The 19,399-nt window shown below is 43.8% G+C and overlaps 1 protein-coding gene across 1 annotated transcript in view; it reads right to left on the bottom strand.

The window, feature by feature from the left end:
- LOC142741716 (guanylate cyclase soluble subunit beta-2-like) overlaps window positions 1-5,607 on the bottom strand; it is a 59,742-nt gene extending 54,135 nt beyond the window's left edge. Inside the window, exon 1 of the mRNA XM_075851058.1 lies at window positions 5,602-5,607. Coding sequence (XP_075707173.1) covers window positions 5,602-5,607 — 6 coding nt within the window. The remainder of the gene's footprint in view (window positions 1-5,601) is intronic.
- Window positions 5,608-19,399: the final 13,792 nt, after the last annotated feature.

Below are 19,399 nucleotides of genomic sequence, written 5' to 3'. Positions count from 1 at the left end.
TACTTAAACTATGCCAAGAAAACTGGTAATATGTTGACACCTGGCATGTGAACACACCTGCTTGTAGGAGGGAGTATGCAGATATGACAATAGCTGGAAAAGTTTAATAAAAGAACAGTATTCTGGATAGAATCAAAGTTTTTTGGAGCCATAGGAGAACTGATGGATCTACAGGGGGGCTGTGTGTGGCATTATCTACAGGGGAGCTGTGTGGCTCTAACTACAGGGGACTGTGTGGCATCACCTACAGGGGGGCTGTGTGGTATCATCTACAGGTGGGGCTGTGTGGCATCATCTACAGGGGGGCTGTGTGGCATAATCTACAGAGGGGCTGTGTGACATCATCTACATGGGGGCTGTGTGACATCATCTACATGGGGGCTGTGTGGCATCATCTACAGGGGTGGCTGTGTGGCATAATGTACAGGAGGGCTGTGTGGCTCTATCTACAGGGGGGTGTGTGGCTCTATGTACAGGGGGCTGTATGGTTCTATCTAAAGGGGGCTGTGTGGCACTATCTACAAGTGGGCTGTGTGGCATCATTTATGGGGGGCTGTGTGGCTCTAGCTACAGGGGGGTTTGTGGCTCTATCTACAGGGGGCTGTGTTGCTCTATCTACAGGGGGCTGTGTGCCTCTATCTACAGGAGGCTGTGTGGCTCTATCTACAGGGGGGCTGTGTGGCACTATCTACAGGGGGGCTGTGTGGCACTATCTACAGGGGGCTGTGTGGCACTATCTAAAGGGGCTTTGTCTGGCACTACCTACAGAGGGCACTGTGGTATTATCTACAGGAAGCAGTGAGTGGCAATATCTACAGGGAGCAGTGTATGGCACTATCTACTGGGCGCAGTGTGGAGCACCATCTACAAGGGGCATTGAGTGTGGCACAATCTACGCTGGTTTTTATGCTGCCAGTAGTGGTCAGGACGTATCGCCTAGCCCTAGAAGAGAAAGTGAGACATCTCCTGCCTATAAACAACCGGATAACCAGAGAGAGATACTGGCCACAATAGCAGAGTTGTCAACAAAACTAGTGCATTTTTGTACGTTTATTTGTATGTAGAAATTCTGAAAAGAAGACCATGCCCACTAGCCAAACCCACCAGATAAGCCACACCCCCATACAGCACATCTGTAATGGCGGGGTAGGGAGACAGACAGGTGAGCCCTAATCTACCCGCCACTCAGTCCCTGCCTACTTGCAACGGCCCGTCCTAAGCGACGGCGTACAACTAGGCGACGGTCCCTACGCTCACTAAGTGCACGACAGACAAACAGACAAGGGTACACAGAAGCTAAGGGAAATGGGGCTGTTGCCCATGGAAACCCCGTGAGCAACAAGAATAGTGAACGAGCCGAGTTAAACCAGGAGTGGACGAGGTACAAAACGCAGAGCAGGAGAATAGTGAACGAGCCGAGTCAAACCAGGAGTGGACGAGGTACAAAACGCAGAGCAGGAGAATAGTCAGTCAAGCCAGGGTCAATATGAAGCAGAAGACAAGTAGTAAGTAGCAGCAGCAGAGCCAGGAAACAGACTGAAAGAATCACAGGCAAAGGAGGAGCAGGAAGTGAAGGTATAAATAGACAGAAGGCGGGAGATAGCTCCGTCTGGCCAAGCTGTGATAGGCTCTCCCACTCCTCAGCCTCCCAGGCTGATTGGTGGAAGAAGGGGTCACTCGACCAGACTTAGGAGCAGGTGCAGAGTGAGTAACCATGGGCGTCGACACAGAAGCTGTGTCAGGCAGATCCTTTACAACATCCACCAAAGACGCCACACCCTAATTCCCCATGCACACGACAGTAAAAAAAACTCTGTAATTGTGAACCGCAATACAATCAGCAATTACGGACCCGCCGGTTCTATTGGCCGCGGACACCTTTCCGTAGCGCTACGGATAGGTCTCCGTGCCGTAGAACCATGCCGGGAAATATGGAGCATGTCCTACTTTTCTGATTTTACAGGCCGTGCTCCCGTACTTTGTAGGGGAGCACGGCACAAAGATGCGGCTTGTGGGTGTCGGCGGCCGGCCGTGCCCGCAATCGCGAGTTGTGATTACGAGCATGGCCGTGTGCATGAGGCCTATGTGTCTCTGGAAAAAAATTAAAAAATGTTGCCAACTATGCATATTAGAAAACAGAACAGTTCAACAGGTTGTCTTTTTTTTTTTCTAAATTTATACATTTTCAACTATTAGGACATCCTGAGTTTATAGAGGGGGGTCCATCATATAGCTGTAGCAAAGAGCCTCTGCAAAAAGTGTCTCTGTCTTTGGATGTCTTATGTCCATGTATTACACTGATGGCCCATTGACTTTCATGGGCACCATGTAATCTTTCATCTGCCATATGGTGGTGCTGTAGGAGAATTAAACACATGCTGCTGTGTTCCCCCAAAGATTTCCGTTAATTTCTGAAGGTCTAAGCAGCAGGATAACCTGTGATTATTTTATTTTTTAAGGACCCTTATAAAAACGGGTAACCGCTTAAAGTGTGTTAACTTCTATGGAGGTTTTATTCTTTCTCTAATAGTAATGGTAATTTCTACTCATGCTCCTTTTTTCATCTCCAGCTTTGCTTTTTGGTGTCATATTTTGTCACCTCAGCTAACCTTGACTATGTTTATGACTGTTTCACACCATCCAGGTCTGTCTATTTAGTCTTAGTAGCCACTAGTGGAGAGGAACCTGTGAGCCAAGACCTGCAGGTAGTACACTTTGTGTCTCCCTTATGTCCTCATAGATTGTAAGCTCTTGCGAGCAGGGTCCTCACTCCCCAGGTTCGAATTGTAAATTATCTTTGTCACTATGTAACGTCTGATATTGTTTGTTTCATGTCCCCTCTAAATTGTAAAGTGCTGCGTAATATGTTGGCGCTATATAAATAAAGATTATTATTATTATTATATTACACAGGTAAGTCTATTTCTTCCTGGTTAAGATCAGCCACTTTTTTGGACTTCCTATATGTCGTGCCTACTACTAGTTATATCAGTTACCAGATAGATGTTTCATAGTAGCACATTGTAAGGAAGGCAATTAGTTTTTCCAGCAGTTTGGGAACATTTGTCAACTATGCTTCCAAAACAAAATCCATGTTAAAGGGGTTGTCCAGTTTAGAAAACTGGAATTCCCAGTTAATATGTTCAGGATCCCCATCTCTTGGTCAGAGTCGAGAGCGGTTACAAAGAGTGCCTCTCGCACTAGAGGAACTCTCCTGTCCTTCATTGCATAGGCAACCCATTGTCTTGAATAGGCACTATGTAATGCTTCATTTCCCCTGTGGTGGCGCTGCAAAGGAATTGTAGATTTACTGCCAAGTTTCCCTACAGATTACAGCTGATGGATGGGAATCCCAGCAGGGGGACACATTGTGATCAGTGTATTGTCAAGGGACCCTCTAACAAGTAGAGAATGACAAAAGTGGAGAACCCCTTTTAGGATCATAAGCACAGTATTATTTTTCCCCAGAAATAACCAGTGTAATTATAAAGTTGTTGGTTCTCTAGATATATATTCAGATATTTTTATTTTAGCTTACGTAGGTAAGCTAAAGCTTAGGTTAGATGGGGCCATGTAATAGCTTCGGTTGGTTCCATTCTTCCTCATATGGTGTACAAACATAAAGTGTACAAACAACCATCCCATACAGTGCCTAATTATAAGCCCCATACAGTATGGCCACTGATTAACAGTGCTATACTTTGGTCATATAACACTTACAATTGCCTAAATAACAATATTAGACAGTACCGCCACCACCACCATACACTGACTAAATAATATAGTGTTCTGGGCCTTGATGCCAAACAGTGCTTAAATAATAAAAACATAGTGACCAAATAAAAGCTTGATTTTTGGTGATTGCAAGCTTTAGGTGTCAGGCCATTGGTTGATCCCCCTTCAACACGAGCTACTAATAATTCCTGTGCAATTGCACAGGTCGCATACACCTACAGTCAGTTCCGAAGTCTCATTCATTATGCTGAAAACGCTCTTTAACCTTTTTCCTGTCAAGGTCGTGTCTCATACGTCCGGGAGGCACTTCAGTAGCCAAGGACATAACTGATAGGCCTTGCTACTAACAGCTCTAACTCTGGCTAGATCACAGCTTTAGCAGGTAGCATGAAGGGACAGGGGGAGAATATGTGATCCTCCTCCTGTCCCTGTATGGCTGTAGATGACCCCAGCGAGAGAGGTAATATGACCTTTTTCATGTTATAAGCCCCCTTATCAATCTAAGAGAATATGTTTGCCAGCATTCGGATCGCTGTGTCAAATAATTTGCACCAAGCACTTGAAATAGAGCTGTTTTGCTGCAACTTTTTTTAAATTGTGGAAAAAAAGTGCTTTGGGGGTGATGTGTAATTACAACCTTAGAATTTGTATAGTAGGATGGAAAATTATTTACCTATATCATTTCCAATTTAATTTGCATGCACAAAATGGGTTGGCACATTCCTGCAGTTTTGCTGTTGCTTTAACACACACACACACACACACACACACACATTAGGCATAAGGCGTCTGCTTGAGTACGCATTTTTGTCACAAAGTTGAATTTTTGTTTTAATCACTGATGCAAAGTTGTGTGAAGGTGGTAGTGTGTATAAATTATTATGTTGTATTTGTATACACGGTGTGTTGTTTGCTCCCAATTTTTTTTTATTTTGTTGGAATAGTAGCTGTTTGCTATGTGCAGTGTAAATTTTTAACAAAGTGAAAAGTGAAAAAGATTGTACCATAAGTTTTGCTCACCTCATAACCAAGTTGCGTTTTTCCAATGCGTTTTTCCAATGCGTTTTGTGTAAAGCTTGATTGATACCTAAATAGGCATAAAAATCCAAGAAGCTGTGGGTGCTCGTAGATCCTCCTGAGCTTAGTCCTGTGTCGACAGCAGGTTGTAGTAACAAAAATAGTGTGTAGGAAAGGCAGATCCAGCACTCAAATGATAAAAAATTCAATTTTATTAGGTCATGTTAAAAGGGATAAAACAACAATCCCGGGACCACGCTTACGCGTTTCAGACCGCTAGGGTCCTTAATCATAGCTTGCTCTAAGCAGATAAAATTCACAAATATATAGTCAAGAAAATCTACCATGTGATTAGTTTGGGCTGGGTTTGAACATTTTAACCCTGTCCAGTCAGTACCAAAACTTATGTCGTAGTTTTCTCTTGGTGTTTGAAATCACAGAATTATACTATGGGAGTAGTGTAAATTCTCACAAATAGCGCATGAATAAATGACTGTCACAAAAGAAGGAAAAAATACATACATTAAGCGAGTGTATATACATCTCTTAGTTACATTTCCTTGACAAAAGCCTGGTATATTAGTGGACTAATTAATTAGGTATCAGGTGTGCATTGACGTCAAACATGATTGTAGGGTGTTTTACTTGTAAGCGGTTACAAAAATGTAGATATATGTTCGTAAATGACAAACTATTGCCATAATGTTTTGCTGTTAAAAATAAAAAAACATCAAACATCAAGAACAATTAACAATCATTATTAGTATGGAGTTAACTTAATAAAAAATGTTATTCTGAAATGAATAAACCTCCTAGTTTTTCAAAAGCAAAGAAACAAAATTAACGCACCTCCATTATGTCTCGATCATTATTTACAGTAATAGGTGCATGATATCTGCTGAGTAAATGAGTATGATACAAATAGAAGAAATGTTAGTATGAAAATGGAATAACTACCGCAGACAGTGGAATTAACCAAGGTGTCGTATATGTGTGTATATGTCCTATTTGTGCGAACTCCGTGGTGCTGAATGAACAGCTCCAATTATTCTATTTAAATGTATTTATAAAAGTACTGTTTTTGAAATGAAAGATAAGAGATGGATTTTATTTTAATGAATATGTATAGACATCCTCTTATATGATTTGCTTAAAATGTGATGTAATTAAGAAATGTAGAAATGGCTTTTCTAAATAATAAACAATCATTTTAACTGTGTCGAGGGTGCATTATTACGGTTACAACAGAAGTATGTCATGCAACAGTAACAATTTACAGATATTAGTGATCAATATAATGCAATTTACAGCCATTAGTGATCAATATAATATAAATTAGTGTACCAAGGAACAGAGATTTTTCTCATATTTCGATCAATGGAAATGCATATATAACAATTATTTAGTATTGTTGAACAGAACACTAATCAGATGTATTCTAAATGCTGAGACATGTTTATGATCTGAAATTAAATTGATTTAAACATATTAATTTATTATTTTTAGAGCAATTAGTTCGAGTATTATACATGTCTTTGAATTGCCTGTCACTGCTGTCTCCGTGGTGCTGAAAGGACAGCTCCCCTGTGAGCCTATTAACAGAGGTGCTGACAATAGACGAAAAAACAGCGTGTAATCTAAAAAAGTTTATAGATATGATGTTAAAAGGAGAGTTTCACTTAATAATTCTTTTGAAAGAATTATTAAGTGAAACTCTCCTTTTAACATCATGGACTCAATACTTTATTCTAGTTAAACTATATTATGTTGAAAAATATCTATAAACAGGCAATTCAAAGACATGTATAATACTCGAACTAATTGCTCTAAAAATAATAAATTAATATGTTTAAATCAATTTAATTTCAGATCATAAACATGTCTCAGCATTTAGAATACATCTGATTAGTGTTCTGTTCAACAATACTAAATAATTGTTATATATGCATTTCCATTGATCGAAATATGAGAAAAATCTCTGTTCCTTGGTACACTAATTTATATTATATTGATCACTAATGGCTGTAAATTGCATTATATTGATCACTAATATCTGTAAATTGTTACTGTTGCATGACATACTTCTGTTGTAACCGTAATAATGCACCCTCGACACAGTTAAAATGATTGTTTATTATTTAGAAAAGCCATTTCTACATTTCTTAATTACATCACATTTTAAGCAAATCATATAAGAGGATGTCTATACATATTCATTAAAATAAAATCCATCTCTTATCTTTCATTTCAAAAACAGTACTTTTATAAATACATTTAAATAGAATAATTGGAGCTGTTCATTCAGCACCACGGAGTTCGCACAAATAGGACATATACACACATATACGACACCTTGGTTAATTCCACTGTCTGCGGTAGTTATTCCATTTTCATACTAACATTTCTTCTATTTGTATCATACTCATTTACTCAGCAGATATCATGCACCTATTACTGTAAATAATGATCGAGACATAATGGAGGTGCGTTAATTTTGTTTCTTTGCTTTTGAAAAACTAGGAGGTTTATTCATTTCAGAATAACATTTTTTATTAAGTTAACTCCATACTAATAATGATTGTTAATTGTTCTTGATGTTTGATGTTTTTTTATTTTTAACAGCAAAACATTATGGCAATAGTTTGTCATTTACGAACATATATCTACATTTTTGTAACCGCTTACAAGTAAAACACCCTACAATCATGTTTGACGTCAATGCACACCTGATACCTAATTAATTAGTCCACTAATATACCAGGCTTTTGTCAAGGAAATGTAACTAAGAGATGTATATACACTCGCTTAATGTATGTATTTTTTCCTTCTTTTGTGACAGTCATTTATTCATGCGCTATTTGTGAGAATTTACACTACTCCCATAGTATAATTCTGTGATTTCAAACACCAAGAGAAAACTACGACATAAGTTTTGGTACTGACTGGACAGGGTTAAAATGTTCAAACCCAGCCCAAACTAATCACATGGTAGATTTTCTTGACTATATATTTGTGAATTTTATCTGCTTAGAGCAAGCTATGATTAAGGACCCTAGCGGTCTGAAACGCGTAAGCGTGGTCCCGGGATTGTTGTTTTATCCCTTTTAACATGACCTAATAAAATTGAATTTTTTATCATTTGAGTGCTGGATCTGCCTTTCCTACACACTATTTTTGTTACATTTTTAACACATATGCCGATGATGGCCAAATATTGCATGGCCTCTGTTTCAGCATTTTTGAGAGCTCAAGCTCTTGTTGATGAAGACGTTTGTGGTATATATTCACTTTAAACACCTTGGTCTATTATTTTTACATTGTTTTTGTGTGTAAACCTTTGATTGTATGTAAGTTTTAGGCACAAATATATGTTACAAAATAATTCCAGTTTGTCATAACGTTTAGTGAAAGTGGACATGGTTGCCAATAGCACGTCAAGACAGCTGCAATCAGAGGCGTAGCTAGGTTCTCCAGCACCCGGGGCAAAGATCAGTTTGGCGCCCCCCCCCCCAACCTCTTTCCCGACATCTCCTTCCCCCTCGCCATGTTTGTTTTCTCTACCAATCGACGTGTCATTTCTTTTTATGTAACGCGAGCATAAAATTATTTGTACATTTCACAAGCAATATGGTTCTATACACAACACCAGAACCAAGCTCGGTACATATATACAGCACCAGCACAAATACAGCTCAATTTAGTGCAACCCCTGCCGTATAGGTGTGTACGGCGTAAAACTACAGCTCCCAGCATAGCCCGAACAATGGTAAGGCTATGCTGGGAGATGCCATTTCACAAAAAATAAATCCTATCATAATCACACCACCCATCATCTCGCTGCAGATCATACAGTGACTACAGTGCTGATTAGAGGCAGAATGAACATTTACATTAAGTGACTCACCGGTGACGTCTCAGATTCTAGTTCTTTTTCTCCATTTGGTCCAGACCTCTATGACGACTTCTCCTGGTCCATTTCTGCAGTTTGCCGCTCACATGTCTTCAGCTTCTCACTTTTCCAACATTTCTGCACCTATAAATAAATATAAAGTTATCATTATACCACACACTACGCCCCTAAATATAATAGTGCCATACACTGCACCTCTAATTATAATAGCACCATACACCGTGTCCCACACACACACACTGTGCCCCCTGTAGATAGTGCCTGCCATAGAGCCCCCTGTAGATAGTGCCCCCATATAGACCACCCCTGTATATAGTGTCCCACAAATAACTCCCCCTATAGTGCTCTACAGATAGCCCACCCCTGTATATAGCCCCCTGTAGATATAGCCCACCCCTGTATATAGAGCTCTACAGATAGCCAAACCATGTATGTAGCCCCCCTGTAGATATAGCCCACCCCTGTATATAGTGCTCCACATATAGTCCACCCCTGTATATAGTGTTTCACAGATAGCCCACCCCTGTATATAGCCCCCCCTTGTACATATAGTCCACCCCTGTATATAGTGCTTCACTAGATAGTCCACCCCTGTATATAGTGCTCCACAGATAGCCCACCCTTGTATATAGTATATACAGGGGTGGGCTATCTGTGGAGCACTATATACAGGGGTGGACTATATGTACAAGGGGGCTATATACAGGGGTGGGCTTTCTGTGGAGCACTATAGGGGGAGCTATTTGTGCGATACTATATACAGGGGTGGGCTATATCTACAGGGGGACTATATACAGGGGTGGGCTATATCTACAGGGGGACTATATACAGGGGGACTATATCTACAGGGGGACTATATACAGGGGTGGGCTATCTACAGGGGTGGGCTATCTACAGGGGGACCATATCTACAGGGCTGGGCTATATCTACAGGACTGGTCTATATCTACAGGGCTGGGCTATATCTACAGGGCTGGGCTATACACAGGGGTGGGCTATACACAGGGGGGGGGGCTATATCTACAGAGGGGGCTATATACAGGGGTGGGCTATATCTACAGGGCTGGGCTATATCTACAGGGCTGGGCTATACACAGGGCAGGGCTATACACAGGGGGGCTATATCTACAGAGGGGGGCTATATACAGGGGTGGGCTATATACAGGGGTGGGCTATATACAGGGGTGGGCTATATCTACAGGGCTGGGCTATACACAGGGCTGGGCTATACACAGGGCTGGGCTATACACAGGGGGGCTATATCTACAGAGGGGGGCTATATACAGGGGTGGGCTATATAGAGGGGTGGGCTATATACAGGGGTGGGCTATATCTACAGGGGTGGGCTATATATAGGGGGAATATATCTACAGGGGGCTATATCTACAGGGCTGGGCTATATACAGGGCGACTAGATCTACAGGGGGAGCTATATACTGGGGTGGGCTATCTATGGAGCACCATATACAGGGGTGGGCTATATCTACAGGGGGCTATATACTATATAGCCCACCCCTGTATATGGTGCTCTATAGACAGCCCACTCCAGTATATAGCCCCCCTGTAGATATAGTCCCCCTGTATATAGCCCCCCTGTAGATATAGTCCCCCTGTATATAGCCCAGCAGATATAGTCCCCCTGTATATAGCCCAGCCCTGTAGATATAGTCCCCCTGTATATAGCCCCCCTGTAGATATAGTCCCCCTGTATATAGCCCAGCCCTGTAGATATAGTCCCCCTGTATATAGCCCAGAAGATATAGTCCCCCTGTATATAGCCCAGCCCTGTAGATATAGTCCCCCTGTATATAGCCCAGCTCTGTAGATATAGTCCCCCTGTATATAGCCCAGCCCTGTAGATAGACACCCCCCGTAGATAAAGTCCCCCGTGTAGACAAAGTCCCCCGTGTAGACAAAGTCCCCCAGGCAGATACAGCCGCACACCTCTATTACAATTTAAAAAAAAACAAAAAACTCACCTTATTCCCGCTCCCACGCCGTCCGGCAGCCATGGAGACCTGCTCTCTTCTGCGCAGGTCTCCAGGGGGTTGAATACAGCGTCTATGAAAGGCGCTGATTGGCTGGGCAGGATGACTTTCCCTGCCAGTCAGTCAGCGCCTTTCATCGACGGAAGCGTCACTGGTACAAAAGGTACCAGTCGCTTCATTCGTGGAGAGGCGCTGAATGGCCGGGCACGGAACGTGCCCGGTCATTCATTGCTTCTAATTGTACCTGTGTCCTTGCGACACAGGTACAATTATAGTGCAGGAGGAGGGGGCGCTGGCGCCCCCCTCTGAACTGCGCCCGGGGCACATGCCCCGCTTGCCCCCCCCCTAGCTACGCCCCTGGCTGCAATCACCAGCTTTCTGCTTTCAGGAAATATAAAGGGTTTGGGGGTGCACTAACCATATTTTTTGGACTATAAGACGCAGTTTTTAGCAAGAATAAATCTTTATAAAAAGTCCCTGCATCTTATAGTGGGCAGTCAAGGGACCCGGCAGCGCTGGTCCCCCTGGCTGCTCCTTACTTAACCCCTTCCCGACCCGTGATGTGTCGGCACATCATGGAGCGGGAAGGGGATGATGTATGGAGCCGGCTCATGCGCTGAGCCCGCTCCATACACTGCAGGTGTCAGCTTCTGACACGCTGCTCTAACGGTGATGGCGCTGTTCCTGGCTGTTTAACTAGTTAAATGCTGCGGTCAATAACGACCGCAGCATTTATAGTGGTTTTCCGATGAAAGACGTTTACGCCATATCCACAGGATATGTCATAAATGTCAGATAAATGCGGGTCCCGCATCTATCTCTAGAACGGGGCCCCCTAAACCCTGTTCTATCTTAGCCGGCTCCGCTGTCTTCCGGCCACTTCCTGGTTACATGGTTGAGTTACTGAAACAGCGTAACTTGCTGAGCTATGCTGTTTTCGTAACTCCCATAGAGCTGAATAGTAGTTACAGAAACAGATTAGCATGCTACGCTGCTTCTGTAACTGCCATTCACTAGTATGGGAGTTACGAAAACAGCGTAGCTCAGAGAGTTATGCTCTTTCCGTAACTCATCCTTGAATTGCAGTGTATTGTACCAGCGATCTAGTAAAATGTGTAAAAAAAAAAAGAAAGTTAGATACATTTTCAGGAGTGTAAAAAATGTTTAAAAGTTAAAAAAAAAAAAAACCTTTTCACATTTTTCCCCAAGCACAATGTAAAAATAAAAAAATTATAAAAAAATTGGTATTGTATTGCTGCGTCCGTAAAAGTCCAAAACTATTACAATATAGCACTATTTGACTCACACAGTGAACGGCGTAAAAAAAAATAATGTAAAACTCCAGAATCATTATCTTTTGGTCACCATAGCGCTAAAAAGTGTGAAATAAAAAGTGATAAAAAAATCGTATGTACCAAAAAAATGGTGCTAAATAAAAACTACAGCTCGTCACGAAAAAACTAAGCCCTCACACCCAGTGGCGTAACTACCGCCGTAGCAGCAGTAGCGGCTGCTACGGGGCCCGCGGCATGAGGGGGCCCGTGTCGCCCGCTGGCACGGGCCCCCACCATGGCCGGAGGCTCCGCTAGCAGCCACTATGGCTGCTACAGCGGGACGCCACTGAACACTACGGCAGAGCAGGGAGGTATCTCCCCGCTCTGCCATTAACTGGTTCCCGGCCGCTGGCTGTATTTTTACGGCCAGCGGTCAGGGTCCTTAAAACCCGAGCCATAGACTTTCTACGGCTCGGGTTTTAACTTGCTTGCCCGCGCGATCGGGCAGCTGAATGTCGGGTCTCCGGCTGTCAGTGACTGCCGGGGACCCTGAGGAGAGGATAGAAGCAGCTTTCGCTACTTCTGTCTTCTCTGATCACTTGTACACAGCGCTGAATGCGCGCTGTGCACAGGAATAGAGACAGCAGCAGCGGCGCTGTCTCTATTCCTCCCGGTGATCATGTGACTGGTCACATGATCGCTGGGTGCCGTTAGGGACAGACTGCTGCTGGGTCTTGCTAGACCCAGCACAGCCCTATTAGTGACAATCGTCACTATGAGAGGGCTGATTTCCCCTGTAACTGGGGCTGCTGTGCAGCTCCAGTTACAGTGGAAAAACATGGTGTAAAAGAAAGAAAAAAAATATATAAAGTTCCCCAAAGGTCTTTTTTGACCTTTGGGGGACAGACCATAGTAATAAAAAAATTGTAAAGTAAAGTGCAAAAAGTGCCAAAAAAAAACGTTCCCCCCGTTGTTGTAACGCTAGCGCTGACCCAATTACCCTAATATAGACATGTAATATATAAAAATTTATGGTAGACGATGACGATCACAAATAAAAGGTCTATTTTAGGGTAAAACTATGTTATTACCAAAAAAAAAATAGCTCAAATGTAAAAAAGCTTATTTTTCTACTATTATTTTCAAACTTTATGAATAAAAATTCTAAAATAGCAAAAAAGGTGCGTATAAAAACGCTAAAAAAACGAAACCTGCATTGTTTACGGAAAAACCGTCGCAAAAATCACGTAGTTAGCCCAACAAATAAAAAAGTTATAGCCATTTAACTAACGCGTGCTAAAAATGGCTAAACGGTGTCTGGTCCTGAAGGCGCAAAATAGCGCAAAAGACATGTATCCCCTCTCCACAGGATATACACAGGATAGGGGATACATGTGTGATCGCTGGCATTGTTAGGGAGAACGGGGGACTGAAAGTCCCCTGAAGTTCTCCATCACAAACCTCGGACTTCCGGGGTCTGTGTCGGCAGCTCCGTAGAAATGAATGGAGCGCCGGTCGTGCTTGTGCGCATGCGTGACCAGCGCTCCTTTCATTTTTATTGAGCTGCGCAGACGCCGGAAGTCAGAGGTTAGTCATGGAGAAGTTCAGGGGACTTTCAGTCCCCCGTTCTCCCTATCGCTGCCAGCGATCACTCATGTATCCCCTATCCTGTGGAGAGGGGATACATGTCTTTTGTAGGACACACTGTAGGTCGCATTTTTTGGGAGGGGGGACGCTGTATGGAGTTCCCTACAGAGGGGGGAACGCTGTATGGTGTTCCCTACAGGGGGGGGAGCTGTATGGCGTTCCCTACAGGGGGGGCTGTATGGCGTTCTCTACAGGGGGGGGCTGTATGGCGTTCCCTACAGGGGGGGCTGTATGGCGATCTCTACAGGGGGAGCTGTATGGAGTTCCCTACAGAGGGGGGAACGCTGTATGGCGTTCCCTACAGGGGGGGGGGAGCTGTATGGCGTTCCCTACAGGGGGGGCTGTATGGCGTTCTCTACAGGGGGGGCTGTATGGCGTTCCCTACGGGGGGGCTGTATGGCGATCTCTACAGGGGGAGCTGTATGGCGTTATCTACAGGGGGAGCTGTATGGCGTTATCTACAGGGGGGCTGTATGGCGTTCTCTGCAGGGGGGCTGTCTGGCGTTATCTACAGGGGGGCTGTATGGCGTTATCTACAGAGGTGGCTGTATGGCGTTATCTACAGGGGGCTGTATGGCGTTCCCTACAGGGGGGGAGCTGTATGGCGTTCCCTACAGGGGGGGCTGTATGGCGTTCTCTACAGGGGGGGGGCTGTATGGCGTTCTCTACAGGGGGGCTGTATGGCGTTCCCTACAGGGGGGGCTGTATGGCGTTCTCTACAGGGGGAGCTGTATGGCATTATCTACAGGGGGGCTGTATGGCGTTCTCTGCAGGGGGGCTGTCTGGCGTTATCTACAGGGGGGGCTGTATGGCGTTATCTACAGAGGTGGCTGTATGGCGTTATCTACAGGGGGCTGTATGGTGTTCTCTGCAGGGGGGCTGTCTGGCGTTATCTACAGGGGGGCTGTATGGCGTTATCTACAGAGGTGGCTGTATGGCGTTATCTACAGAGGTGGCTGTATGGCGTTATCTACAGGGGGCTGTATGGCGTTATCTACAGGGGGATGTATGGCGTTATCTACAGGGGGGCTGTATGGCGTTATCTACAGGGGGATGTATGGCGCTATCTACAGAGGGGGGGCTGTAAAAAACGCACTATCTACAAGGGGGGGGGGTTGTGTGACACCCAGGGGAGGGGGGGCCCCAGTCAAAAGTTTGCTATGGGGCCCAGTCTTTCCTAGTTACGCCCCTGCTCACACCGCTCCAACAATGGAAAAATATAAGTTCTGGCTCTCAGAATGTGGTGAAACTGAACAATTTTTTTTTTTTTTTAACCAATAGTTTTTTCTTTGTAAAAGAACTAAAATATGAACATTTTTCCTTTTTTCTATTGTCTAAAACCTGGGTGCGTCTTATAGTCTGAAAAATACAGTACTTTTTAAGGTGTGTAATCCCTGTAATTCATAGGTTGCTTTGTATTTTTTTTTTTAAAAGTTCAGCTTAAAACCATATTTGGTCTCTTACATTCTGGTACATGTTTGAAATCTGCACAAATTGAACTTTTATTTTTAGGATATGTGGTGCATCTAATTTGCTGTTTGGGTCACACTTTTAACAAATATTCATTTTTATGAAAAATTATACTTTGGTACAAAATTGCCTGAAGGTGCATGTGTGTGTACAAGGTGCTGAATGGCATTTTGACAATGTGCCAGCTGTCTACTTTCAAAAAATATATAGATATGCGGTTTACTATGATTTTTATTTAGCAATTTAAGTTTTATTTGTATATGTCAAAAGTGTGAAAATTGTCCTGACTACAAGAGGTAAAAACGGTCAGTAACAGGTAAAAAATAATTGTGTTCCTAATTTTTTTGTTCATGTACGGTTTTAAGGTAGTTCAATAATTAATACTTACCTCAAAAATTAATCCTCAAATTCTCGTGATAGGTGGGGTCCCAGCAGTGGATAGGTGATGATTGTCCATTCCAGGAATACCCAGTAACATCATTCAGTTACATCCAGTTACAGACATTGTTTAATGACGGTATAAAAGCATATAGGGCCGAGGTAGAACAGTCAAAAATTTGTGGCCGGGGGTAATTATTGTATGTTTGAGGTAACGTACATCCAGCTAGGCGGGTAAGTATCAATACCTGAGCACCTGATGCCCATGTAAAATATGTCATGCAGCATGTCTAATATTACTGTGTGCGGTGTCAGAGAGATGTGCACTTTTTTGGGAAGGGAGGTAATTTTCAATTATTTTTTAATTTTTTCATAGTTTTTTATTTTTGTTTATTTACTTTGTATTACATTTTTAATGTACATTTTTTTATTTGCAATTTACTATATTTATTAATGTATTTATTTTTTATTATGGGGGTACATGTTATCGGGAAACCTGATGTGTGTTCCCTGCTGTCCCTATATATAGATCACTGATAACAGTGATCTAAGGATAGCAGCCCATTAGATCAGTGTTACCAGTGACCTGTATACAAGGACATGCAGAGAATATGTCGATTGTGTCTTATTTGTATGCATGGCCACATAGTGCCTACAGCAAACATTTGGTGGAGGAGGGATAATAGCCTGGGGAATGCCTCCCAACCGTCCAGGATTCAGCGGGACAGTCCCGCATTCCGGGCGGTGTCCCGCTGCCCCTGGCGGCTGGGGGTATGTCCCGCTGTCAACTGTATCTGTAGGATGCAGATACAGTTGAAACCAATTCTGAAGCAGGGAACCATCAGCTCCCGGCTTCAAAATTAGTTCAGAATGGAGGAGCAGAGGGAGCTGCGCTACTTTAAAGAGGCTCTGTCACCAGATTCTCAAATCCCTATCTCCTATTGCATGTGATCGGCGCTGCAATGTAGATAACAGTAACGTTTTTTATTTTGAAAAACGTTCATTTTTGGCCAAGTTATGAGCTATTTTATATATATATGCAAATGAGGTTTTAAATGGACAACTGGGCGTGTTTTTTTTCGTATGTCCAACTGGGCGTGTATTGTGTTTTTAACTGGACGTGTTTACTTGTTTCACTAACTGGGCATTGTGAATAGAAGTGTATGATGCTGACGAATCAGTGACCAATCAGCATCATGCACTCCTCTCCATTCATTTACACAGCAGCATCACGTTCTTACTAGAACGATGTGCAGCCACATACACAAGTGTCCTGATAATGAATACACATGACCTCCAGCCTGGACGTCATGTGTATTCAGAATCCTGACACTTCTGAATCTTTTCTGTGAGATTTCCAGCAAGGGAAACAAAATCTCGTTTACCTTGTAATCTCGCGAGATTACGCGTGGCTTGCTGGAATCCCACAGAAAAGATTCAGAAGTGTCAGGATTCTGAATACACATGACGTCCAGGCTGGAGGTCATGTGTATTCATTATCAGGACACTTGTGTATGTGGCTGCACATCGTTCTAGTAAGAACACTATGTGCTGTGTAAATGAATGGAGAGGAGTGCATGATGCTGATTGGTCACTGATTCGTCAGCATCATACACTTCTATTCACAACGCCCAGTTAGTAAAACAAGTAAACACGCCTAGTTAAAAACACAATACACGCCCAGTTGGACATTTCAAAGCTCATTTGCATATATATATAAAATAGCTCATAACTTGGCTAAAAATGAACGTTTTTAAAAAAAAAACACGTTACTGTTTTCTACATTGCAGCGCCGATCACATGCAATAGGAGATAGGGATTTGAGAATCTGGTGACAGAGCCTCTTTAAACGCTGTGCTCGGGGAAGCCCTTGACGTTACTGTCCATATATAGATAGTGACATCAGAGGCTACTCTTTGAGCAGAATCCCCGTTACCGACTCTGGCCAGGGATTCTGCTCCAGAAGGAGCCACTGACATCAATGTCCACATATGGACAGTGACCTCAGGGGTTTCCCCGGCCAGATCATCGGCAATGAGGATTCCGCTTAAGGAGTAGCCACTGACGTCACTGTCTATATATGGACAGTAACGTCAAGGGCTTCCCCGAGCACAGTGCTTGAAGTAGCCCTGTGCCCGGGGAGTCCCCGGCAAGTGGAGGAGCTGCCTCTGCTCCTCCGCTCTGAACTAATTCTGAAGCAGGTAGCTGATGGTTCCCTGCTTCAGAATTAGTGGCTACTCCATGAGCGGAATCACTGTTGCCAATGATCTGGCCAGGTATTCCGCTCCTAGGGGAAACCCCTAAGGTCACTGTCCATATATGGACAGTGATGTCAGGGGCTCCTCCTGGAGCGGAATCCCAGGCCAGAGTCGGCAACGGGGATTCCGCTCAAGGAGTAGCCACTGACGTCACTGTCCATATATGGACAGTGACACCAGGGCTTCCCTATGCTGGGGATTCCGCTCCTAGAGGGAGTCGCAATGGCGCTATCTACAGGGGGGGCTCTGTGGCACTACCAGGAAGGGGGGACTGTGTGGCACTACCAGGGAGGGGAGCTGTGGGGCACTACCTGGGTGGGGGGCTGTGTGGCACTACCTGGGTGGGGACCTGTGTGGTACTATCTACAGAGAACGCTATCTTCAAGGGGGTGTGGCACTGTCTACATGGACATTGTGGCACTATATAGGGGCACTATCTACAGGGGACACTGTGGCGCTATGTACATGGGCACTATCTACATAGACATTGTGTCGCTATCTACAAGGGCACTGGCACTAGGGGCAGCTAAGGTGGCATTATACTGTATAAGGGTAGCTATGTGGGCATTATAGTGTATGGTGGAAGCTATGGGGGCATTATGCTGTATGGGGGAATTTGTTTGGGCATTATACTGCATTGGGGCATCTGTGTTGACTTTATACTGTATGGTGGCAGCTAGAGGGCGTTATACATTTTGGGGCTGCTATTTGGTATTATACTGTGTGAGAGGCACTATGGGAGCATGATGCTATGTGGGCTGAACTGGGTGTGTATGGGCGGGGATTGGGTGGGATTAGAGGCGTGGCTTAAACTGGAAAAAATATTGTTGTCCCTCTTTGTGATACTTGAAAGTTGGGAGGTATGGTCCGGGCTGTCTTTCAGCGTTTGGGCTAGGCCCCTTATTTTTAGTGAAGGTTAATGTTAATGCTAAAGCATCCAAAAAAAAAGCACTTTGTATGCTACATAATTGTATGGTTCCAAGTTTGTTGCAACAGTTTGAAAAAGGCCCTTTCCTGTTCCAGCATTGCTGTGCCCCTCTGCACACAGTGAGGTCCATAGTGTGATGAGTTTGCTATGGGGGAACTCGAGAGACGCGCACAGAACCCTGACCTAAACCCCATGGAACACCTTTAGGATGAATTGGAATGCCGATTGTGAGCCAGACCTTCTCGTCCAACATCAGTGTCTGACCTCACAAATGCTCTTTTGGCTGAATGGGTACAAATTCACACACCTTCCCAAAAGAGGGGAGGCTGTTATTGCCACAAAAGGGGCCCAACTCCCTATTAACACCGATTGTTTTGAAATGGAATGTCCAGCAGGTTCATAAAGATGTGATGGTCGTTGGCCACATACTTTTGGTCATAAAGTGTATTACAGGCAGGGACAGATTTTCCCATAGGTGGCACTATAGGACGTCTGCTGAATATAATATGTACATATGAAAACACTGAACTTGGTGCATTTATATGTAAATTATGTGTATTTATATGTTAATTAGGTTATTGCAGCGCTGTGCGAATGAGCGGACACCAAGGGAGGAACAAGAGGAAGGCTGCAGAGGGCGCTACATGTCGTGAGCACCGCAGTACAATGTTCTGCTTTATTTTGTGAGAACAAGCGAACATTTTAAAGCTGCAGATACCTGTAGGTGTTGCCTACTTGATGGGCGGAGTCTGTGGCGCCAGACAATCTGTGCCTATAGACTCAGAAAGTTCTTC

This window comes from Rhinoderma darwinii, chromosome 2 (genome assembly GCF_050947455.1).
Source record: "Rhinoderma darwinii isolate aRhiDar2 chromosome 2, aRhiDar2.hap1, whole genome shotgun sequence".
In the NCBI taxonomy this organism is placed as follows: Eukaryota; Metazoa; Chordata; class Amphibia; order Anura; family Rhinodermatidae; genus Rhinoderma; species Rhinoderma darwinii.
Note: the sequence above shows the minus strand (reverse complement) of the source record. Positions and strands in the feature narration are given on the sequence as shown.